A 26,062-nucleotide genomic window follows, 5' to 3' on the forward strand; every position below is an offset into this window, starting at 1 on the left:
CCTCGCTGCACGACAGCTGCACTTTCAGCAAACTTCCTAATACCTGCAGCAGGAAGTGGCAGCATGAACTGTTCGGCAAATTATTTGACTGTGTGCTACTGCGTATCAAACAAATAAAATTGTATAACTAAAGAATTCTCCATTGTGCTGAGCAAGAGCACTTCTCTTCTGTTAAACTGAGCAGCGCATCATCATTGACGTAAGCATGCTCCGGCCAGTTATTTTCACACACTTTTATTGTACAGCATACAGTACATGCCATGTCTAAAATGAATGAGGATTAATGAGTTAATTAAATAAACAAACAAATGAACAAACTGAGCAAAAAAGTATAATATGTGGTATGATGTGTATATACACACACACTCACCATACAGACCCTAATAATATAATTTATCCATATTCCTTTTTGAGCCACAATATTATTAATGCAGCTCCATTTACTGATGTACCTTAAGGTAAATATTAAATTGCCACTGCTGTCTATTGAAGGTGTGTGCGTGCTGTCAATGAAGATCAGAGAGGCCAGCAGTGGCGGTTCTAGTTTAAATGACACCCTGGGTGAACCACCCCATACACCCCCACCCCTCTTAATGTCACACAACCAGCGATCGCTCTCCAGAGATCGCTGGTTCTCACACGAACTTCAGGACTACACTTTCGCATTTCCCAGGACTACATTGTCATACATGCACTGCTCCCAGACACCCATGCTCGCACATCTAGCTTGATTGCACTCACCAGCTGCACCTTGTCAGAGAAACGCTAGCCTGATATTCCTTGTTATCCTGTTTAGCCGCCTGCCTTATGACCTATTGCTTGTATATTTACTACGATTCTGGATTTGCCAGCACATACCTGTTTGAACCTGATTTGACCACTGCTTGCCTGACGCTGAATAAACCTGCATATTGGATCTTACCTCCAGTTGTCTTTGTCACTCCATCTCGTCGTTACAGAAGACTCGGCCAAGATGATGGATCCAGCGGGAACCCAGATAATGCGCCTGCGTCAGCGAGCACGGTCCATCGAAGAGTATGTGGAGGACTTTATTAATCTGGCCCACCGTACAACCCCGAGTGAGGTATGCTTGATGATCTTCTTTCACGGAGGACTGTCCGAACCCTTATATTCCCACAAGCCTCTGAACAATCCCCACTGGACGTTAGCTCAATATATTGATCTGGCTCTTCAATTGAGTGGATCCTCCTTCACCATAGGTGAGGCGGAGGAAAATCCAAATCATCTTTTGAGGGGGGGCTGTAGAGAGCAAGACCCGCTGGCGACGGGGCTTGCGACTCAGTTTCCACAGCCAGCTCACAAGATGGCCGCTACCAGTCAGCCAGCTCACAAGATGGCTTCCAGTCCCAAGTCTGTTCCTGCCCCTGAAAGGCCATCTCCAGAGCTGCCAGACCCTCCAGTGTTGCCAGATCCTCCAGTGCTGCCAGACCCTCCAGGGCTGCCAGACCCTCCAGAGCTGCCAGATCCCCCAGTGCTGCCAGATCCTCCAGTGCTGCCAGACCCTCCTGAGCTGCCAGAGCTGCCAGCGCCGCAGCGAGAGCCAACGCCGCAACCAGCGCCTCAGCCAGAGCCGACGCCGCAGCCAGCGCCGCAGCCAGCGCCTCAGCCAGCGCCTCAGCCAGAGCCGACGCCGCAGCCAGCACCTCAGCGAGAGCCGACGCCGTTGCCCGAGTGGCTGCCGTCGCCGCCGCCGCCGCCTGAGTGGCTGCCGCCGCCTGAGCTTCCCGAATGGCCGCCGCCTGAGCTTCCCGAACGGCCGCCACCGCCTGAGCTTCCCGAACGGCCGCCGCCTGAGCTTCCTGAACAGTCACAGCTCCTTGCCTTGCCGGCTCTGGCTGAGGCTCCTCGCCCTGTCGGCACCATCCAGACAGCTCACCCGGCCGGCGTCATCCAGACTCCTCGCCTTGCCGATCCCAGCCCAGCTCCTCGCCCTGCCGGCTCCCTACAAGCCTCCAGCCCTGCCGGCTCCTCGCAGTACTCCAGGTCCTCCATTGTCTCACGATCCAGGTCCACTACAGCTCCACGCTCCAGGCCCTCCATTGTCACACGATCCAGGACCACTGCAGCTCCACTCTCCGGGTCTTCCGCAGCTCCACGCTCCAGGCCCACCTCAGCTCCACGCCCCAGGTATGCCCCAGCTGCCCTCCATCCCTCCCCCTGTTCTGCCTCCCGCCTGAACAGAATTGGAGTGTCTGGAACCCACTCTAGAGGTGGGGCTATGTCACACAACCAGCGATCGCTCCAGAGATCGCTGGTTCTCACACTAACTTCAGGACTACACTTTCGCATTTCCCAGGACTACATTTTCATACATGCACTGCTCCCAGACACCCATGCTTACACATCTAGCTTGATTGCACTCACCAGCTGCACCTTGTCAGAGACTGTTATCACACCACTTATAAGCCACTTATGAACCCTTCCAGTTTGCCGAGTCCTGTTTGCTGTAACAGTCACATTACAACACGTTTCTCCCTGTTTTGTTTCTCCGTGTGTAAACCCTAGCCTGGTATTCCTTGTTATCCTGTTTAGCCGCCTGCCTTATGACCTATTGCTTGTATATTGACTACGATTCTGGATTTGCCTGCACATACTTGTTTGAACCTGATTTGACCACTGCTTGCCTGACGCTGAATAAACCTGCATATTGGATCTTACCTCCAGTTGTCTTTGTCACTCCATCTCGTCGTTACACTTAAATTGTCAAGATTAATTTTTTTAATAAATATAATAATTTATTTATATTTATTCTAAATAAATACAATTATTATCAATAGTATTATACAATCTTGCTAGAAAAACTAGCATCTTACTATCTTACTAGAAAAAAATATAACTGGAGTGATATGCTAAGATCACTTAAGAAATATTGTGCTTGAATATTAGTTATGACAATTCTACAGAATACAATAAATATCTGTTTTATTGAATTATCTGTGGTCTTAGACCCGACTCATGGCTGAGAATTAATGTTATGAAGTTTTGAATGGTTCAATGGTTCAATCAGACCTTGAATATGTTCTGTCATTCCGTCAAGTGGTGGCAGAGGAAGGGTGCGACGGGGACCTCATGACCCTGTGCTCTTTGGCATGCGTGAAGTACCCCAAGCATTTACTGGCTTCACCCCATTCAAACTTTTGTTCAGCTGCCAGCCCACGGTCTTGGTCTTAGATCCCACAGCAACAAGTTTCTGGCTGACTGGAAAGGATCCTTCCTGGTCGTAGACTGGGTCAGCTATCATGTTTGTCAGCTGGGACAAAGACAGGAGGAGCAGTTGTATCACGTAGACGTACTAAATGTTGAGTCCCACCACTGGAAAAGCTGGCCACCTTGGTGAATGACATGGAACCCATTATCCATGTTAGTCAGAAACTGTCCTCCTCCAAGAAAACTCCAAACAAAAGGATACCTTCAAGTTCCATTGACACCCAAAGCCAAGAAAAAAGCTCACCACTACTGGGGTTCACTAGCACTACCACAACAGACCAAAATTTAAGCTCTCCAGAAGATCTCCCAGCCCACCACTAAATCTCAGGTATGTGCCATTTACACAGAAACTGCTCATGTTTTGTTGATTTATGAATTTCTCTCATTGAAACAAACTAGTCCCTTGTGACTAGCTTATCTTGTGCTTTATATGAATTTAATTTCCTCACAAATACGCACTGCATCCATAGACTGCATCAGTAAACTGCATTTTTCCCTTTCACACGTCTTTTAAAATAGTTTTGCATCACAAAAACACTCATCTGCAATCCACTTAAAATGGTACTATGACCAAATGCTTTAAAAGAATGTATTTTTTTCACAAAAAATAAATATTTAATGAAAACTTTTTTTTTTTTACTGAAATCAACAGAGTATTCAGTATTCTGAGAAGTTGCTTACTTGGCCAGTCACAGCACTGTCTAAAAAAACTTTACCACACCATCAAAATAAAAAAAACATAAACATAAATGCAAAACAAAAAAATTTATTGTCTGATGACCATATTTGAAAAAACAAATATTGGTTGACCACAACTTTTACTATTTCTGCACTATCCAGTATACACATTTTCTGTATGCACTGAATACCCAGATGTCCAACTAGATTTTCAAGAATCTGCTAAATGTAACTCAAATCGGTACACTGAATTTGAATGACATAGTACCACGCATCTCATATTATATTGCAGCATGGAATATGTACTGTATAGTTTGAATACTATGTATGTGCTCTCTCAGGCATGGATCACTAAAACGTTGTATTTTTGCGCAAACACAGTTAATATATTCACATAGTTGTTAAAATTAATGTATGTTGTGAAGATAATCTGCAGAGACATTTTAGCATTTGTTTGCCATAAAACACTGACCATGTTTAGATAATGTCAAATTTGTTTAGTTTAAAAATAATTACATGGAACTGAAAAGTAATAACATCTGAATACAAAGGGGTAACAGACAGTATTGATTTATCTGTTAAATAGTTTTTTTTTTTGAAAACAGTTCATTCAGATTTTCCCACTGCAACATTTATTTTAGGGTTAAGAAAGTTAAAAGGATTAACAGTTTTAAAAAGCACTTTATAGTGAATTGTATGATCTAATAAACATTTTAAAACACACTAGTAATCAATTATTGTACAAATATTGCATTTTAGTAATGTTATGTCAAACCGTTGGTATAAACACCTTTTTGTGATTGGAACATGTATTTGAGCAGCTGCATAAAATTAACCCTTGTGGTTTGTTCAAATTTACTATCCTTTTGTGATGTTAGGGATGAAAACATCCTCTGAATTTAAATGCTGTAAAAATGCAACAGATATATATATATATATATATATATATATATATATATATATATATATATATATATATATATATATATATTAGGGATGTAACGGTATTGTAAATACCATCATACTGCAATATTAATTTTTTTCGATATTACCGTAGTCGCATGACTCGGTAAAACTATAGGTCTTCTGAGAAAATTTGCTCAGGCGAATGAAGCGAACGGGAGGTACCGGAAACTACAATTCCCATCAGCCCAGGCTTGGCCATAATCCCTTGCGGTCTGTTGTCGCTACAGATCCAGTAATGCGGAAATGGAGTGTGCTGCTAGAAGCAGGGATGAAAAAGAGCTGGGTGTTGTCGCCGCGCGCGTACTGAATAGTGGTGTTGTCGCGCGAGTTCTTATCAGCTGTGTTGTCGCGTGCGTACTGAATAGCGGTGTTGTCGCGCAAGTTCTTATCAGCTGTGTTGTCGCGCGCGTACTGTAAAGCGGGGACGGAGGGTATGTCGCGTCGCGGGGGCACTTTTGATCATTTTGGAAGGGAATTTTCTATCCAAGACTAAAAAGGGCATGTGCACTGCACAGGTTGAGCCCTGTGTGTGCATGTGCCTGCAAGTTGGGGAATAGGACTAATAATCAGTCATGGGGACTGCAGAAACACAGCACACTGTTCAGATTGATGCAGACATGAGATCTCTATCTCACTCATGGTTTGTCCTCTCAAGTGGGGGAAAGACAATGCACAACGTTACCCACTGCTGTCAACCTGGGCCAAGTCATATCTCTCTGTCCTAGAAACCTCAGTCCTAAATGAGAGGGTTTTTTTTTTCTGTTGCAGGGGACATTGTAAATACCCAGAGACACCAGCTTTTACCAGATTATATTTATATGATAATTTTCCTTTAAACCCATCTCTATCTAAGTGAGTGAGTGATTAAATGTTGAATGTGATGAGTTTTCAACACTACTAAATTGAAACTTAATTTTTTTACATGGTTTAATATTTTTTTGTTATTAAAATTGAAGTTCCTGTTTCAAAGCTTACAGATAGATAACTAATTTGTATGTCATTGACACTTTTGGCACTTTTTTGGAGTATTTTCATAAGTTTTGTTTTTTCCTGTAAATGATTCAATAAATACCGTACCGTGACATTCATACTGAGGTATTACCGTACCGTGAAATTCTGATACCGTTACATCCCTAATATATATATATATATATATATATATATATATATATATATATATATATATATATATATATATATATATATATAAATATAGGTGGGGGGTCTTTGGGGGCTTAAGGCCCTGATGTATTGTCAAAAGCCCCTGACCATTTGGAATATGTTGCACTTAAAAACATTTGTATAACTATTATTTCGTTATCCAAGTAGTTGAAATTACCACACACATGCCTCTTTCACTAAATAGTCAGCAGTACCTGTTTCTACTGGCAGGTGGGAGTGGAACTGCTGTCTGTTGTAGTGTTCAAAAAATCCTGCCATTGCTTTGTTGTCATTCATATATTCATTATTTTGAGTAGCTGAAGCTGATGAGGTAATAATACTACTGTTTCGCGAAACTGAATAGTTCTAACTACTGATGAAGCTTAATGTTTGTTTTCACAGTATATGTCACATAACCAGCGATTGCTCTCCAGAGATCGCTGGTTCTCTCACGAACACTATGGACAACACTTCCTCCTTTCCCTGGACTACATCTTCATACATGCTCTCCTGTTACACTCACGCCTGCTCACTCATCAAGACTGATTACATTCTCACCAGCTGAACCTTGTCAGAGACTGATACCCACCCTTCATAAGCCACTCATGCACCCATCCAGTTTGCCGAGTCTTGTTACTTATAAGTGACATTACAACGCGTTTCTCCCTGTCTTGTTTATCCGTGTTTAGATCCTAGCCTTGTATTCCCTGTTATCCTGTTTAGCCGCCTGCCTTACGACCTGTTGCCTGTTATGCTGACAACGATTCTGGACTGCCTGAAAATACTCGTTTGCACCTGTTTGATCAAACTCGTTTGCACCGGTTTGAATAAACCTGCATTGTGGATCTTAGCTCTAGTTGTCTCTGTCACTCCCCCCGCCGTTACAGTATAAAATGTGTGTAGTTTTGGTGAAATAAAATAATTGTAGGTAATAAAATGTGCGTCATATCAATATAAATACATGCTAATTATTTCAGAAAAACATAAATTGTACTACAGTAGCTTTCTAGATATGATATAGAGATCTAGACAAATTTATCTGAATATGATATAGCTATCACATCTGTTTCTGTAATAGTTAAAGCACAGTGAGTTCTTGCATCTAGCATGTTATTTTATAGCTATATTCTACTGTAAAATGCTTAGTCAGTTAGCATCAGATTGTAAACAGATTTTATTCCTATGAAAATACCTAAGATGGCTGGAAGAACACATATAGACAATTTATTGTTGCTGGGGGTGTTTAGCAGGATGAATTAGAACTTCTTTTTTTAGGGGTAGGGGGATGGGGGCCCTTATCCCTTTTGACCCTAGCAATGCCCCTGATCAAAACTACAAAATTGTTTAGAAAAATACATATTAACTCTTTAATTGCCAAGTTCACAAATTATGTCACTGATTTGGTGGGAAAAAAACACTAAATGACATTGTTATTGTGGACTGTATTTTTAACCTTTTATCAAAGTCTTGTACAGTATGTATGTACAATCATTTTGATTATTTGTATTTGTCACTTCCTATCTCTGTTAAAAGCTAACCTTCAGGCCAACTGACTGTCCTCATGGCAACATAATTCATAATTCATAGCGCTGATCTCAAATTGTAACATCTCCGACCTCTGTGGTTCCGATTGCCACCAGAGGTCATCGTCACCAGACTACTAATTCAGTTTTACAACATCTCCCAGCATTCCTCTCGTCTGATTACCCTGGCACCTGAAAGCTATCCCGAAGACTATTTATACTCCATCTCCACAGCAACTCATTGCAAAGTCTTGTTTTTGCCCCTGCATACAATTCTGAGCGTTTCTCTGTGTAACGAGGAGACTGACACGGAGGGATCCATTGTGCAGTATTTATTGCTCAAGCTCTTATTCACACACACAATATGCACTAACGTGCAAACACACAACAACAACAGTCTATGATGAATAAAGACTGGCGATGAATAGACACAGGGAGTATTACCAGGCATAGATCGAGGGCAGGCTGCAAGTATCAAAGTCCGTGAACCAGGCGTGCGTCGTGGGCAGGTAGCGAACATCAGAGTCCGTATAACAAGTGTGGTTCGTGGGCAGGCAGCGAGTATCAGAGTCTGTATACAATGCGTGGGTCGTGGGCAGGCAGAAGGCGAAGCAGAGTCAAGAAACAGGCTGGAGTAATACACAAGGAATCAGGCAGGAATAACGCTCAGAAATGCTGGCCGGGGCTAAACAAGACTTCGCACTGAATAAGCGTTTGGTGCTGGCTTATAAAGGGTACGTGGGTCATTAGCGGGATTCAGTTCAGGTGTGCATGATCAGAGTAAATGGATGATGTATTGCTTAGAAGTCCGGAGATGGTGGCCTCTGCTGGCCAGCGAGGGGAATGACTGGGACCGAGTCAGTGACAGAGTCCCCCCCAACGAACAGCTCCTGAAGTGAGAAGAGTCTCGACGCCGGGGTCTTCCACGGGGGCGAGGGGCCGGCATATCCGGGTGCTGTAAGTGGAACTCATCCAGTAGTGTTGAATCAAGAATGTCCTTACGGTTGATCCATGATCTTTCCTCCGGACCGTACCCCTCCCAATCGATGAGATACTGAAGTTGACCACCCCGGCGTCTGGATCTCAGGATCTCGTGGATCTGATAGGCTTCCTCTCCGACGATCATGAGAGGCGGGGGACCCTGTTCACCGGCTGCCACCTCCCTATCCGCCTCGACTGGACCAACAGCAGGCTTGAGCAGGGAAACATGGAAGGTAGGAAAAATGCGATAATGGTTAGGGAGTGTCAGTCGAAAGGAAACAGGTGAAATCTGACGTTCGATTTGGAACGGACCCACGTATCTGGGACTGAGCTTTTTACAGGGGAGTCTCAAGCGAAGGTCTCTTGCGGATAGCCATACCCACTGTCCTGGGGAATACGTGGGACCAAGACGACGGTGACGGTCGGCTTGTTCCTTAAACCTTCGGATGGCGTGTGACAAATGAGTGTGAGCTGCGTTCCAGACCTCCTCACTCCTCTTGAACCACGTGTCGACTGCGGGAAGGTCAGTGGTCTCACCGGACCAGGGAAACAGCAGAGGTTGGAAACCTAATACACATTGGAAAGGGGTCAGACCTGTAGCTGCCTTTCTCAAGAAGTTCTGTGCGTATTCCGCCCACATTAGGAACTTGTTCCAGTCAGATTGGTTGGAGTGACAGTAAGTGCGGAGAAAGCGCCCGATCTCCTGATTAGGGCGTTCTGTCTGTCCGTTAGACTGAGGGTGATAGCCGGAAGTTAAACTGATGTTAATCTGGAGGTTCTGGAAAAAAGCAGACCACAATCGGGATGTAAACTGGGGAGCTCGGTCTGAGACGATGTCTTCGGGAAGACCATAATAGCGGAATACATATTCACATAGAAGCTCTGCGGTTTCTAAGGCTGTGGGTAGCTTGGGTATAGCAATGAGTCGACAGGCTTTGAAGAAGCGGTCCACAACCGTGAGAATAGTGGTTCTTCCTTGTGACAGGGGCAAATCCGTGATGAAGTCTATGGCTATGTGAGACCAGGGTCGACGGGGAATCTCTAAAGGTTGTAGTAAACCAGCTGGACGATGACGGGAGTGTTTAGCCATTTGGCAGGGAGAACATTTATTCAGAAAGTTAATCACATCCTTATTCATGGAGGACCATAAGTAACGAGACTGAATCAGTTGAGCCGTAGCAGTGCTGCCTGGATGACCGGAGCTGGGGTGACTGTTTACTTCAGCGATCAATTTCTCACGGAGCATGGGGGGCACATATATTTTGTTCTCGGGACATGCCTGCGGAATAGGATTTTGTTCTGAAGCCTGCGTGATCTCATGTTTGATGTCCCATCTAATGGGTGCAATAATCAATGGGTTTCTCAGGATGGGTTCTATCTCCTCTAGCAAAGTTTCTTCGTTAGAGATACGAGAGAGAGCGTCTGCCTTAATGTTCTTGGAGCCTGGGATGCACGTGACTTGAAAATCAAATCGAGTGAAGAACAACGCCCATCTGGCTTGTCTGGGATTCAGGCGTTTACATGATCGAATATACTCCAAGTTCTTGTGATCTGTGATGACGGTGAACGGGTGTTTTGCTCCCTCAAGCAAATGTCTCCATTCCTCGAGTGCAGCCTTCATGGCGAGGAGTTCGCGATTTCCCACATCATATTTTCTCTCAGCAGGGTTCAGCTTACGGGAATAGAATGCACAGGGATGGAGCTTATTCGTAGTCGGGGATCTTTGGGACAGGATGGCTCCGATACCGGAATTAGAAGCATCAATCTCCACAATAAAGGGTCGTGTGGGGTCTGGATGACACAGAATGGGTGCCTCCGTGAAACAGGTTTTGAGTTGGTTGAGTGCCCGAATGGCTTCCGAGTTCCATTTTAAGCGGGCATTATTGGCTTTTACCATCGCGGTGAGAGGGGCAGCTACTGAACTGAAGTTTCTGATGACCTGTCTGTAGAAGTTGGCAAAAACTTCCAGGAAACGTTGTAATTGTCAGATGGTTTCAGGTTGTGGCCAGTGAGTGACAGCGTCAACTTTCTGCTGGTCCATAGCAACTCCCTCGTGACTGATGATGTAACCCAGAAATGAGATACATGTCTGATGAAACTCACACTTGGATACCTTGGCATATAATTGATTCTGGATGAGGCGTTGTAGCACTGCTCTGACATGTTGAATGTGTTCTGGTAGGGAATCGGAGTAAATCAGGATGTCGTCAATGTATACAATGACCTACTTATTGAGCATGTCTCGAAATATCTCATTGATAAAGGCCTGGAACACGGAAGGACTGTTAGCTAAGCCGAAGGGCATAACAAGATATTCGTAGTGCCCGTTGATGGTAGAGAACCCGGTCTTCCACTCGTCTCCTTGGCGAATACGGACAAGGTTGCAAGCACTACGGAGATCCAATTTGGTGAAATATTGGGCTGAGCGGAGCTGTTCAAGTGCTGCTGGAACTAGAGGAAGGGGATAGCGGTATTTAATGGTTATTTCATTCAGACCTCTATAATCAATACAAGGGTGCAAACTGCCGTCCTTCTTCTTGACAAAGAAGAACCCAGCTGAAGCAGGTGACGTAGAAGGTCTTATAAATCCCTTCTCCAGTTCTTCAGAGATGTAAGAGTTCATGGCTTCGGTTTCAGGTTGAGAGAGAGGGAATATGCGACCACGAGGGGGCGTGGTGCCGGGCAATAGTTCAATGGCACAGTCATACTCACGATGAGGTGGGAGTCTGGTTGCTTTTCTCTTGTTAGAGGCTTCAAGTAAATCGTGATACATTCTGGGAACTTGACAGGGTTCAGAATCCTCCATACTAGAGATAACGTTAATCTGGACGGGAGAAACGGAGTATAGACACTGGGTAAGACACCTCTCGCTCCATTTTACAATCTCACCCGTTTTCCAGGAGACTTGGGGATCATGACGTTGTAACTAGGGGAGTCCGAGAATCACATTGTGTCGGGGAGAGTCGATAACGAGGAGGGAGATTTCTTCCACATGGAGAGAGCCTGTGCGAAGACATAACGGCAAAGTTCGGTACTTTATGTGTCCTTTCCCCAGGGGGCGCCCATCTATAGCAGTGATGGGTAGAGAGGAAGTACAGGAAGTTAGAGGGATGGAGTGAGCAGCAGCAAACTTGCAGTCAATAAAGTTACCAGTGGCTCCTGAATCGACCATAGCCAAAGTCGAAATCTCAACCTCCTTATACTTCAAACAAACAGGTACACTCATGGTGTCATTAGTGGTCGTGAAAACGGTGGTTGCACTCACCGGAAGTGCCTTAGGTGGAGGTTTATTGGGACATAAGTTCTTCATGTGACCTGAAAGTCCGCAATACAGGCATAGTTGGTTCCGTCTCCTCCGTTCACGTTCTTCGGGGGTCAGACGAGTTCTACCCAACTGCATGGGCTCCGTGGGAGTTTCAGGGGGAATACAGGACTGGGAATAGCAGAGCATATGGGGTTACGAGTGCGAAGCAAGGTGTCTAACCTGATTGACAGTTCGATGAGCTGATCCAGAGTCTTCCCCTCATCCCGACATGCCATCTCCTTTTGCAATTCTGGTCTTAGAGCTTTTCGGTAGAGTGTAGTGAGTGGATTATCAGCCCATTCTGTTTGTGAAGCCAGCGTGCGGAAGTGCAGATCTATTATGCAGTATTTTATATATATATTTATATATGTATGTATGTATGTGTGTGTATATAAACTTTCAACAGAAGAAAAAATATTATCAGGATTACCTTGCTCTGTTAAACATTATTTGAGGATTATTTAAAAAAGAAAAAAAAAAATTCAAAAGGGGGGCTAATAATTCTGACTTTAAGTGTGTGTGTGTGTGTGCATACTATGTACTATAATATATACATATATATATATATATATATATATATATATATATATATATATATATATATATATATATATATATATATATATATATATATTATGTATATGTATATAGATATATATACATTAAATTTTATTGTCATTACACATGTACAAGGCAACAAAATACAGTTTAGGTCTAACCAGGCGTGCAATAGCAGCAAGTGCAGGATACAGGTACAAATTATAAAGTGCAGATATAGATTAACTATGGTGATATTTACAGATGGATGTACCATGAACATTATATACAGTTTGTATTAGCTATGAACAGAGATTAACAATAAATAAAAATATGTACAGGTTGCGCATAATAATTAGAAGTGTGCAGATAGATAAACAAATACAAATGTATATGCACAGTGGGTGCATACATAATTACAAATGTTCATGTGCAGTGGTTATGTACAGTTCAAATAAACAAATCAGTGCAATGTAGTGCAATAAATTTGGGCAATTTTTAAATGTGCAAATGTTAAATAGTGCAGTGATTATAAGGAGTATACATTGAGGAGATGGAGGGTTTATTAGGAGGCCAAAAGAGTGCTGGTTTTTGTCCGGGGGAGCCTAAAGCACCTGCCGAAAGGCAGAAGATAAAACAGTCTGTGAGCAGGGTGAGAGGAGTCCTTAAGAATACTGTGTGTTTGGCGCAGACAGTGTTTCTTTTGGATGTCCAATTACGGCTGGCATTGTGGTCCCTGTGATGAGTTGGACAGTTTTCACCGCCCGCTGCAGTGCCTTACGCTCAGCAACAGAGCAGCTTCTATACCAGACTGTAACGCAGTGACAGCTGTTTCTTCTTAAGTTGCTTTAAGAAAAATAGGTGCTGGTGAGCTTTCTTGACCAGGCTGGAGGTATTGGTGGTCCAGGGAAGGTCCTTTGAGCTGTGGGTCCCCAGAAATTTGAAAGATGAGACAGGCTCAACGGCCATCCCATTGTATGGATGGGATAATGTGAGCCTGTTTGTCCCTTCCTGAAGTCCACAATGAGCTCCTTGGTCTTGGTGGTGTTAAGGAGCAGATTATTGTCTGTGCACCTAGTGGCCAGATGCTGTATCCCCTCCCTGTAGGCAGTCTCATCATTGTTGCTGATTAGACCAATCCCTGTGGTGTCATCTGCAAATTTGATGATGGTGTTTGATCTGTTAACAGGCCTACAGTCAATGGTAAAAAGGGTGTAGAGGAAGGGGCTCAGCACACAGCCCTGTGGCACACCAGTGTTGAGTTTGGCGGTAGTGGAGCAGATGTGGCCTGATCGAACATTCTGAGGTCTGTTAGTCAGAAAGTCCATAACCCAGTTGCTGAGAGACGAGTTGATATCCAGGTCTCTAAGTTTGATAATTAACTTAGAGGGTATGACAGTGTTAAATGCTGAGCTGAAGTCAACAAACAGCATTTGTGCATAAGTGTTTTTATTGTCCAGGTGTGTGAGTACAGAGTGCAGTGCTATGGAGACTACATTTTCTTTGCTCCTGTTGCTCCGGTATGGAAACTGATGTGGGTTAGTGTGGATGGCAGAGAGTCTTTCAGATGTGCTAGGACCAACTGTTCGAAGCACTTCATGATGATGGTGTGAGTGCTACAGGGCGGTAGTCATTCAGACATGTTGGGCTAGAGTGTTTCAGCACTGGCACAATAGAGGTGGTTTTAAAGCATGTTGGCACAGCTGCTAGGTTAAGAAACAGGTTGAAAATGTCTATGAATACCCCAGTGAGCTGTTCTGCACATGCTTTGAGGATGCGCCCAGGAATACCATCTGGTCCAGCAGCCTACGCACATTGATCAGACTCTGCCGCGTAGACTTCTGAGGAGGTGAGTGTGATAGGTAAGTGGTCGGTTGAGGAAATGATCCTGGTGATAGATTCTTTATTGTCTCTTTCAAAGCGGGCAAAAAAGTAATTTAGCTCGTTCAGGAAGGAGACATTTGTGGGTGTGGACTGGATGGGTTTATAGTTGCTGATGGACTGGATGCCCTGCCACATGTGCCAAGGATCAGAGTTGGAAAAGTGCTCAGTAAGGTTTGACTTGTAACAGTGCTTGGCCTTTTTGATGCCACTCTTCAGATTGGCACTGGAAGTGCTGTAGGCCTGTGCATCCCCTGATCTGAAGGCAGTTTTGTGTGCTTTCAGCAGGACGTGCACCTCCTTGTTCATTCATGACTTTTGATTTGGGAATGTGGTGATCTGCTTCTGTGTTGTAATGTTGGTATTTCAGGACAGAGGAAGTGTAAGGGCATACTCAGACTATGCTATCCCAAATGTGCCCAGGCCTGTTTCCTGGATCGTTAGAGAAGTGTGAGTGCTCTGAATCGGGCTCAGGCACGGTTCACTTGGCCGGACCTGGCTCAGTTGGAAGAGGCTGGCCTGAGCGCGGTTCACTTGGGCTTTGGCACGGTGCGCTTGTAGTGTGAGTGCAAGCGTGCCAGAGCTTGAAACTAAAGACGTTATGTCATTTGCTGCAACACTTCAAAACAGGAAAAGGTCATGTTATGTCACTTTTTGCGACGCTTCAAACTCTCAAAGCAAACGGAAAAGGACGAGTGACGCATTTTCTGCGACTATTTCAAACAACCATGGCGTGGAAAGGATCCTTTTGGTCAACAGAAGGGGTGCAGTGATTGTTGGACGTTTGGGCTGACGAGAGTATTCAAGAACAGCTGGACAAAACAAACAAGAACTCTATAATATTTCTGAAAATTAAGGATCTTCTTTTTGTCTGTGGTTACAAAGAACCACCGAACAATGCCGGGAAAAATCAAAAAACTACTTAAAAGTACTTAAAAGTGCGGGACGCACTCCATAGATCTGGCAGCTCTGCTGACGAAAAATAAAAATTTAAATGGTATGACACTGTCGACAACATTATCGGCAGCAAATCAGTCGAACGTGTTGGAGTCTCATCCACAAAGTGCGGGTGGTTCTACGCCATCTGAGATGGAGGACACAGGATCAGAGAAATCCCAGAGTGGTAAGTAACGTTGCTTCAGCATATGCATGTCCCATTCGTAAATTACATGTTTTCTTACAAATATAACATGTTTTATTACAAATGGGAAAAAGCAAAATAAGGCATGTTTGTTTACTGTAAATTATTAAAATGTTTATATTTGTGTTTTCTTTTCCTTTTATTTGACAGTTATATCCCCTAATTCAGACTCACCTAGCACCTCAAACAATGGTGTTGAGATGCTGGACACAACACCTTCCAGGGAACAAAGGAAGAGAAGGGTGGAGGCAAATGACATGATGGCTGTATTTGTAAACCAGCAGAAACTGCATCATGACGAATTCATGGAGGGGGAACATCTGCGTTACCCACAAGAAAAAGAAATGCGGTAACACATTATAATAACTACACACTGAGTCATTTTTTTTAAAGAATTAGCATCTAGTGAATTCATTATTTGTTAAGCATTAACTCTACATTAATAAACATTAGTAAGAAGTTTATAACTGCAGCTACAAATGCTCTATTCTTGACGTATAGGCACCTATATAATGTGTTTAATAATTGTATTTTCATATTTAATGATTTATATTTCATTACTAAATTACGTACTGCATTTTTTACAAACCAGTTGTATTTAAGAGAAGTTAAGGTTTTTTAGGATAATTCAGAATCAGTTTGTAAATTATGATATATTAATAGACTATTGAAATTAACGTTTATATATCTTATTATTCAGGCATATACTAATAGTTAACTAATATGTTAATAAATGCTTTATTAACTCAACTTCATGCAGTTTTGTGAACTAATCTAAAGTGAGGACTATTCATGCTTTATAAATTCCTTATAAATGACTATTAAAGGCTCAGAATCAAATGAACAATAATCTTTGCAATCTTTTCTAAAAAGTAAAATTGCTGTTAAGTTTAAACATTACTGAATAACATGAGTGTCAATACAACATAAAACTGGATAAAACAACAACAACAACAACAATATAATAATTTAACAATACAATAAGATGCAATGTTTAAACTCTACAGTGATTTTATTTTAGATTAGGTTGCAAATATTCATTTTTCATTTTTATTCATTTTTATCCATATTTATTACAGAAACAAAAACAAAGGCATGTTAATGCCACTTGAATTTCAAAACAATCAATGCCAACATTGATTTCCAAGTTGGATTCTAAGTGGACTGCAAAAAAATGCTATTAAAAGTTTATAAAAGTATTACAGATATGGAAAATGGAAAATTACAATAATAATAATAAAGTATTGAATACAAACAATTGCACTCATTGCAGGGCTGGACTAAGACAAAAAAACTAAAAATAAATAAATAAATAAAATAAAAGAAATCAGCCCTGGCATTTTGGGCCAGAGCGGCCCATTACATCAATTAAAATGCTCCCCATCTGTGCACGCCCTTGAATATGTTTACCAACTCCCATTCTATAAAAGCACAAAAGCCGTACATAGGAAATAACGAGAGTTGACAAATTAAAAACTTTATTTTTTAATATTTATTATTATTATACTAATAATACTTATACTAATATTATTATTATTATAACTGCTGACGCACAGTTAATGTTGATTAATAAAACAAAGCTAAATAATAAAAGCAATGTTTCAGAGACCCTTAAATAAATGTATAATTCAACAATGAAACATCAAACGTAGCTAAAAGATTTTACATTGTCAATCAAATGAACAAACAATTGAAAAAATGCAACAAACATTATTTTCTTTCCGAACTACAAAACTAAATATACAAAAAAAAACAAAGTTGCTCAAGTTGCACACTAATTTGGTCATGTATAAATATCATTATAATAACCATATTGTATAAATATTATTGTCACTATAAGCCTACATCATGCTGATGATCAAAAACACAATGTCATGATATCTCATGCGATTGTCTTCTGACTGAGTGCATCTTAAAATACATGAATGACACTCCTCATAGAGCTTGAGAAGCAGACACTCTTTATAATTTGTAAAATAAAGACTTGCAGTTTAAGGAAACATCATAGGAGGAAGTTGCCGCGGGCCGTGGTGCCGATTAAAAGTAAAAAAAAAAAGTATATTTATATGGACAGATAGGTAACTAGATAGAATAGACAGGAATATATTGATTTGTGCCCCGCTGCACGCTGTAGAGCGCAGACGCAAATGTCAAATCCTGCTCTCCGCTTCTGCTCTCCTGTGGACCCGAGCGCAAGGCGTGACTATTGACTATTCTGACAAATACACACCTACGTTACACAGAGCCCAACATGGAAGTTTGTGATTGGGTCAGCCCAATGTCAATAAAGAAAAGAACCAATGGGCTGCAGATTATGTCATACGGCCGCTCTGTCCTGAAAAAAAACATCTTACTTTCAGACCGTGACAGCTCAAAGGATTGTCAATCGCTTAGGCAGAAAAACATGACAGTCTGCCAAGTGTTTTATGGGTCGATCAGATTATAAGAAGATGATCAGCCCAGCTCAAAAAGTACGTCAACCCAGCGGGAAACTACCCCTGGCCACAACAGGAAAAAAAAAAAGAAAAAAAAAAGCGTTAATTTTTTTTAACGCGTGAATTATTTCAAACTAATCGCATGCGTTAACGCGTTAATTTTGACAGCGCTGATATATACTAAAACTGAAATAAAATCAAATCTAAATACTAGAAAAGAAAGACTTGAGCAATCTAATAAAACAAAACTGAAATAAAGACTTTTAGAATCTTAAAGGGAATAATTAAACAAATCAAACAACAACTAATAATCAATTACTAAGAAGACTGGGATTGACAGAAAAATGGAACAATGGCTCTAAGGGTAAAAGTAAAAAAGATTGGAACATAAAATTAGGTAAATACTAGAAACAAACCATAAATAGACAAGCAAACTAGAACAGGCAAGACCAAAAGCTTAGTACAGATGCAAGGATACAAGACAAGTTCACATGGAATGAACCAGCAAAGAAATGAGAACACACAGCACATTATATAGAACAAAGCACACGAGAGACAGGTGAAAACAATCAGGATAATTGATAAGAGGGTCTAAATAAGAGGGTGGGGTAACTGAAAGCAAGGAGGAAAGACAAGAGGAGCACATAGCCAACACAAATTAAGACTTAGCAATGTAAATAAGCACAGGACAAACAGGCAAACTTTAAACACTGACAGCACAGACAAGACTGTGCTAATTTATTTATTTATTTATTTTTTTAATAAACATTTTTTTATAGTTATTTGACCACAATGTATATCACCAAAAACTGCACTTTATTGTTGTACCTCATTACTTTCTTTTTGCTGTTCTTTTTATGTTCCACGACTGCACACGGTCATCTACTGTAACGTACTGCAGAAAGTGCTTCTTATATTATAAATAAAATTGTTGGTTATTATCTAATGTTTTGTGTGTTATTAAATAATTTGAGCAGTTCTGAAAATAAGCAATATGACTTTATTGACAACAATCACAAAAATAGTAGACCAATACTAACGGTAAATAACTTTGCAACATTACACAAAGTATACAATCAAAACCATTGTTCCACAAAATCTGTTTTTCTATTTGAGAAATATGAGCAGAGTGCATCTCTAGTGGGATTTGACTTGGTGGCTGAATGACAAGAATTCACATTTTCGTCATCAGTAGCAATCTCATCACAATCCTCACCATACAAGTGACAAAAATTGTGAAGCGCGTAACAGGCACTGATAATAGTGTTTATGTTGTTTATGTGACAATCACACCTCTTTATCAAGCATCTCCACCTACCTGATCCCAAGGATTCCATATCCGGGACCAGGCCATATCCTGAGTTGCTGCCGCGCTGATGGTCGTGGGGAGTGGAGAACATGAGTCTGATTCCAGCGACGCTCCAAGGACAGACGAGTCTTCGCTGAGGCCATCTTCCAGCCTAAACCATGGCGAATGAAGCTCTGCACAAGACTTTTGGTCAGCGGAGAAATTAAAATGGTCGTGCCCAACTGAGTCTGGTTCCCTCAAGGTTTTTTTTCTTCACTCCCATCAGGTGAAGTTTTTTTTCCCTCTCCGCTGTCGCCACTGCCTCGCATGGTTCAGGATTGGTAGAGCTACGCATCGATGAATTTGCTCTTCAGTGTTTGAACTCTCAGTAATGATTAAATCACACTGAACTGAGCAAAACTGAACTGAACTGAACTTAAACACTAAAACCTGAACCACACTGTTCCAGTTACTATGACCATTTATGTGAAGCTGCTTTGACACAATCTACATTGTAAAAGCACTATACAAATAAAGCTGAATTGAATTGAATTGAACCTTTCAGGAGGCCAAATGGTCTTTTTACAGTCATCCGTGCCTTGCTGAGGCGGTTGTTGAAGGTAGTCTGTGCAGGGGTTGTCTGTTGGTTTTCTGGGTATGGTTTCATCAACCATAGCAGCAACGGATATGCAGCAACCCCTAAAAGCATTATGGGCACATCAACTTCCCTAAACCTTAATAAGTTAGGAGGGAATAGGGCATTACTCTGACCCTTATCAAACAAGGACGAATTAGCTAAAACCCTTGCATCATGTACCTTGCCTGGCCATCGCACAATAATCTCCCAGAACATAATTCTATGATCAACCACACCTTGCAGAATAACAGAATAGAAACCTTTCCGGTTATATTAGTCTGCAGGGCTGACAGGTGGAGCTAAAATCCCAATATAAGTGCCATCAATTGCTCCTCTACATTGTGGGAACCCCCACTTGTCTCTGAAACCCTGAACTATGCTTTCAAATTTCTGTTCAGAGGGTGTTCTGATGAAAAGTGAAAGCAAATTTTTCACAATTGCTGAGGCAACAAAGTTTGTAATGCTCACTGCAGTTGAATGACCAATCCCAAATAAATGGGAGATTGTTCTGAACTCAACATTTGTGGCCAATCTCCATATGCAGATTGCCACACGTTGTTCCACAGGCACTGGTTTCCTGAATGTAGTGGTTTATCTTTGAATAGCCCCTTTCACACAGTGATACCGGTAAATATCTGGAAAATTTCCGGAACGACTTTACCGGTATATTGAAAAAAGCGCTGTTCACACAGGCGAGGACGTTACGGAAATTTTCCGGAGAAGAGCATTCACACATCCATTCCAAAATACCGGTAAATTCTGACATCATTCACTACAAATGAGCTTTAAACGGCTGCGCTTGTATTTGTAAACATTTGACTAAATTACAAACTCTGTGGATGATCAATATTGTGAACAACTTTCGCAGGATCACTTTCGCATGTCGAGATGTTCATAATATGTGCGTGTGCTGGCGCTCACAGGCTGTTTCACAAGCACACGCAAAGCTTAAAGGTAAACAAACAACGGCTTATCATAAGCATCTCATCGATGATTATTTACACAGTTGGCATAAAGAAGAACATATAAACGTGACCTGACTAAATTCTAGCAGCTAAATGTGTCTGGAAAAATATTCAAAGGTTTTTATTCTCACAAAGCGCGCGGACGTAAATGCGTCTGACTGTTGTGATTGGCTAAAGCAGACATCTCACGTCAGCACGTTCTAGACGTGCACGCGCTTATTACGGTAATCTTCCTTCTGCATTCACACAGCGCAGCATTCCGGCAAATTGCCGGTAATGTTACAACTTCTCTTTCCGGAAAATAGCCAGAACGAATTTACCGGTATTTTCAAAAAGGACCTGTTCCCACATACAACCTTTCCGGAAAATTGCCGGCAATTTTCCGGAAAGGTCTGTATGTGTGAAAGGGGCTAATGTGTGGCTGCAGGCTGTTGCACAACAGTAAGAATGCAGCCCTTCCCATTCTGAAATTATCCTTCCACTCACAATCTGTCCAGCTGGTGAGAACATGCTGCCACCACACATCAGATATCTGACGAATCCATATAACCCTGCAGCAGAATGGAAAAAAAAAATTGATAATTGTATAGTTTTTGCATACACAATCAAGTTACAAGCTCTTTGAAGTGGAAATAAACAAACAACAAAGCACTATGACAACGCACACATAATACTTATGTACTTAATATTAAATACCTAAAATACAGCTGTTATATCTGCTATATCACTGTTTACATTTAGTTGTGAATAATAAAAATAAACACTGATTAAAAACATGATTTCTTATGCATTTCCACTAAAAACTTCAACAACATATTGTTACAATGTAAATGCTAAACAATTTAATCAAAATGTAGATCGAAGTGTTACAGTTTTTTATGAAATAAAAAATTAATAATTAAATAACCTGTATATAACAGAAGTAGTAACAAACAAATGACGTTATGTATTGGACATTTGATTGTAAAATATGCAATATTTACAGCTTTTTAATAGTGTTATCGAACTTTATCTACAACATATCCCTAATAGTTTAAGGTGTTACACCATTATTAGCCATACTACACTACAGTTATCATTAATACATACTGTGTTTGACATTTAATGATACACCTTCCTTTTGTTCTTATTACTTTTCATTTTTCTCACCTTATAGATGTACGGGAACTGTAGTCGCTCATTAAAGCTGCAAAGTCTTTGCTGCATTTCAGCTGCCACCTCGCAAACTTCCTGATACGAGCAGCACGATTTTGTGAAAATTTCCGAGCCACATAAACGATAGACCGGCTCTTCGTTATGCTGTGAAAGGGCTGTGCACCACTGAGGAGCTAACGACTCAAAAAAAATCACCCACAAACTTAACAAAGCAATGGACTCCATTGTGCTTAGCGCATCTCTTACTGTTTATTTTGAGTACGTCACATTATAATGACGCACTATAATGATGTAAACAGGCTTGGGTATGAATGCTAAAAACACAGTGTGAGTACGGGCCGTCAGGGGAGAGGGGAGGGTGCGATCATGCCTCGGCCCGGTTCAGGGCAACTGTACATAGTGTGAGCACGGCCTAATTGTCAATGTCTGTTTGAGAGCCACAGTTGGCCTAGGAAGCAAACATACTTCAGTCTGTGAGTTGAAACCTGTCCTGGAGTGTGGAGTCTACCCCTGCTGGCCACACTTTGATGGTCCTCACTGATGGCTTCACACAGTTGATGAGGGGTGAGTACTTGGGGATGAGGAACAAAGAAAGGTGATCTGATTGACCCAAGTGAGGGAAGGGGGGGTTACAGAGTAGGCTTCAGCCCTGTTTGTGTATACATGTTACAAAGTTTTGTTTACCCTCGTATGGCAGAGTAAAAGTTTGAGTGAGTAAAATCCCCCGCAACAATAAATATAGGACGATTCTAAGGGCCCATGCATTCAGGGGGCCCCCAGAGACATTATTAAGGTCATAACCCCCCACCCCCATTCTTCACTTTCATTCACGATCATTTTTTCAGTTTAGAGGGAAAAACCTTAATACCTTAATACTGAGTTTCTAAAACATTATTATTGCTTTTATGTGGAGCTAACATTTCCACATTCATTTATAAAGAGATTTTATTAATTTTGTGTAAAAAAATACACACAAAATTAATAAAATCTCTTTATAAATGAATGTGTAATATTTCAACTATATCTGAAATGCAGAAATAATAGCTTTTTAAAAAATATTTGCGCTTTATTAGTTTTTTTTTAAGTACTGCTATGTTATTTAAACAAAACTATATATTATTAAGCTGAAGGAAAATTTATAAATAAATGTATGTATTGTAGTGTTTACAGGAATTTTGGTACCAATTGGTATTGAAATTTAAAAATTCCATAGTCAGATTAAAATACTGTTAAGCATGTTATTAAACACCACTGATTTGCCATTGTGTTTATGTGCATAATATTTACAGATGTTTTTTGACAAAATCAGGGTTGCTTGGAAGCACATTACAATGTCTTAAGCTCACCTATCAGGAGGGACCGGTGTGATATCTATACGTGGTGGAGTAATGAAGCCCAGTGATGTGGGTCTGGAAACGTTATCTTCTTGAGGACTGCGAGCCCTCTCAGCCTGTCTCCATGACAGCGGTGGCAACACAAGGGTTCCTGAGTGCCGTCTGGGACATCGCCAGAGATCCACACCTAAAGTAGCCCCTGAAGATGTACATCCTGAGAGGTCCTTGCTGTCCTACCATAATAAAAATAAAACAAAAAATAATGCACACTATCCACTGCAAAGCCTTGCACAATTAAAAACCTATTAGGATATAAATACATAAATAAACAATTGAAGGTATGCTAAAAATATGTTAAAAGTATGCAAAATTTATTGTAGAAAAGGATGGACTCTTCACACAGTTGTGTATAGTGGAGGGCATTCTGCTACACACCATCAATCAGTATGGATAAAAATGTATCTATTTTCTAAACATAGTTCCAGATGTTAATGTGATTGATTTTTTAGGGTATAAAATAGCATACAACCCATCAGCAAGAAAGCAACCAATGCCATTTAAACTATCAGAGAAAATCTTCTAGGGAAAAAAATGGCAATTGATGATAATGAATTTTCTATGGAAAAGATAGCTATGGAGGTGTTGACTCAGACGCATGTTGTAGTTTAACATGCCTAGAGAGTATTTATTGAACAGTAAAGTGGGGTGTTCATGCGGTGCTGGGCAATGCAGTGCAGTGGACATGAGGAGGAAGTGCTGGAGTGAGTGAATGCAGGCTGTCCGTCTAATCATATTCCTAATCATTCCTTCGTCTAATCATTTTCCTTAAGCTGTGGTTGAACTAGAGTTTGTGCATGTGAAATTATGTAGTACAGCGCTGTGAAAAGGGGCGAAATTATACAAGAATATTAGACATTCAAAAAAGCGAGTGATTGGTCCATATTTTAAATTTCTGTCCAGAGAGGTCATGTTTTGATTCTCGATTGGTTTCACGCAATCATGTGATGTGATTTCGCAGGTCAGAGTTCACCAAGCTTGAACTTTCCAAAGCAGCGAACTGCGAAACTTGCCACATGACCATGTGTTTCCGGTCCTACGCTTTCACGCGCGTATGAATGAGTCTATAGTGAGAAAAGTCCAGTGTGACTACAGCTTTAGTCCATGAAATCTGTATTAAAATAGGAGAGAACAATTAGTCACTCTAAATGTGGAAATAAGTTCAGCTTATCCTGAGTGAAGCTATCCCTTTACTATGCTCCGGGAGATTGTGCTCAGATGCTAGTGATCATAGTTGCTCCAGGTGCTGGTAGTTGTGGTAATGATCCGTTGATGCCACAAGTGGAGGTCTGGTGTTCTCTGATGAGATGAAAGAGGTAAGAGAAGGGGTTAGTTGTCAAACCTGCCAAGCCTGACCACATCAGAGATCACCCACATTGTCATGGGCCTTTCCAGAACAGTGTTGGACTTGAAAGTTGAAGTCCTGGAGAGCAAAAAACCACCTGGTGATTTAGGATTTTCCTTGACCTGGGACATTCACATACAGCAAGCCAAGAGGTTGATGGCTGAACAGGAGCTTGAATGGCATGAATCCTGTTAAGCTTTGGGGTACCTCCCTCACCCCGAAGAGATTGACAATCACATTGGTCAGGTAAAGGGGAATCGCCTCAGGATATTTGGTGGTATACTTCATGATGACCAGGATATGCTCATGGCCTTGAGCAAAGTGTGGCATACAAATGCACTCAATGGACACCTCAATGATGGGCAGCGGCACAGGTTTACATTGTCCTGTTTTTTTGGGAGTATGCTGTTGTATGTTGTATTTTGCACTGTCTGTATTTTGCAATGTCGTTGTATTTGCACTGTCTGGAGCCAGCACCTCAGCGTTTCACTCATCATACCACACGGGCTGCTGATGATGTGACAATAAAAGTGATTTAATTTAATTTGACACGGGCTACAGGGAGGTTTTTTTTAGGTGAGATTTGTTGACAGGTGGCAGAACCATTTGACCTCAATGTACATCCAGGCAGTTGGGTTGATCTTGGATGTGCTGGTATTAGCCGCTCCGAGCATTTAATATATACATATAGATATATTAATTTATTTCATTAAATGCCATATTTTCCCTAGAAAATTGTCTCTGCTAGTGTATATATATACTACCAGATGATGACCAAATGATATTTAACAGAGCAATGTATTTCTTATTTGTTTTATTTCAGCTACATAAAAAGCAGTTTTAAATTTTTTATAAACTATTTAAGGCAATGTAATTAGCCCCTTTAAGCAATATTTATTTTTGATTGTCTACAAAGCAAACCATTGCTATACAATGATTTGCCTAATTACCCTAACTTGCCTATTTGACCTAATTACCCTAGCATTTAAATTGCCCTTTAAACTGGATACTAATACCTAAAAAATATCTAATAAAATATCATCATGGCAAAGATACTGTCTTTAATGACTCTAAATCAGTCATTAAAACTATTGTGTTTTGAAATGTGTTGAAAAAAAATCTCTCCATTAAACAGAAATTGTGACGTTTAAAAAACAAGATGTGGAACCCAAATGTAAGTAAAAGTCTTTAATGCTGAACTTAAACAAAACAGGGAAAATGGTGAGTGGCTGGAAGTATAGAAACTATAGGAGTAATTAAAGAGATGGTCCGTTTCGGCAGCACTGATAAATGTTCATATAACTCATCAACAGAGCAGATCAAACATTCGTCGTAGAAGAAACAGCAATGTCTCCGATGTACTCATCAACAGAGCAGATCAAACACTTATCGTAGAAGGAGCAGGGATCATCAGAGACAGCAACAAGGAAATCAACCAAACCACTC

At 41.1% G+C, this 26,062-nt stretch overlaps 2 protein-coding genes across 7 annotated transcripts in view; both read right to left on the bottom strand.

Moving 5' to 3' along the window:
• Positions 1-26,062, bottom strand: part of pde4bb (phosphodiesterase 4B, cAMP-specific b) — a 163,707-nt gene that overhangs the window by 100,977 nt on the left and 36,668 nt on the right. For all 6 annotated transcript variants that reach the window (XR_012391102.1, XR_012391108.1, XM_009298244.5 and 3 more), the window contains one exon: positions 23,227-23,447. Coding sequence is in view for 2 of the 6 variants with exons in the window: in XM_009298244.5 (XP_009296519.1) it covers positions 23,227-23,447 (221 nt within the window). In the remaining 4 variants the exon portion in view is untranslated. The remainder of the gene's footprint in view (positions 1-23,226; positions 23,448-26,062) is intronic.
• Positions 7,847-10,486, bottom strand: LOC141377931 (uncharacterized). Its single transcript, XM_073924117.1, has 2 exons — positions 9,585-10,486; positions 7,847-9,230 (listed from the first exon to the last, which is right to left on the bottom strand). The coding sequence occupies exons 1-2, from the start codon at positions 10,432-10,434 to the stop codon at positions 8,332-8,334; spliced, it is 1,749 nt and encodes a 582-aa protein (XP_073780218.1). The 5' UTR covers positions 10,435-10,486; the 3' UTR covers positions 7,847-8,331.

The sequence above is a fragment of the Danio rerio genome, chromosome 2 (assembly GCF_049306965.1).
Source record: "Danio rerio strain Tuebingen ecotype United States chromosome 2, GRCz12tu, whole genome shotgun sequence".
In the NCBI taxonomy this organism is placed as follows: domain Eukaryota; kingdom Metazoa; phylum Chordata; class Actinopteri; order Cypriniformes; family Danionidae; genus Danio; species Danio rerio.

What these genes read in the sequence shown, in the direction of transcription:
- LOC141377931 (XM_073924117.1), bottom strand. Translation starts at nt 10,434, where the DNA reads ATGGTAAAAGCCAATAATGCCCGCTTAAAATGGAACTCGGAAGCCATT. An exon ending in TCCAGCTGGTTTACTACAAC is followed by an intron (nt 9,231 to 9,584) that starts CTTTAGAGATTC and finishes AGGAGATCGGGC; the next exon opens with GCTTTCTCCGCACTTACTGT.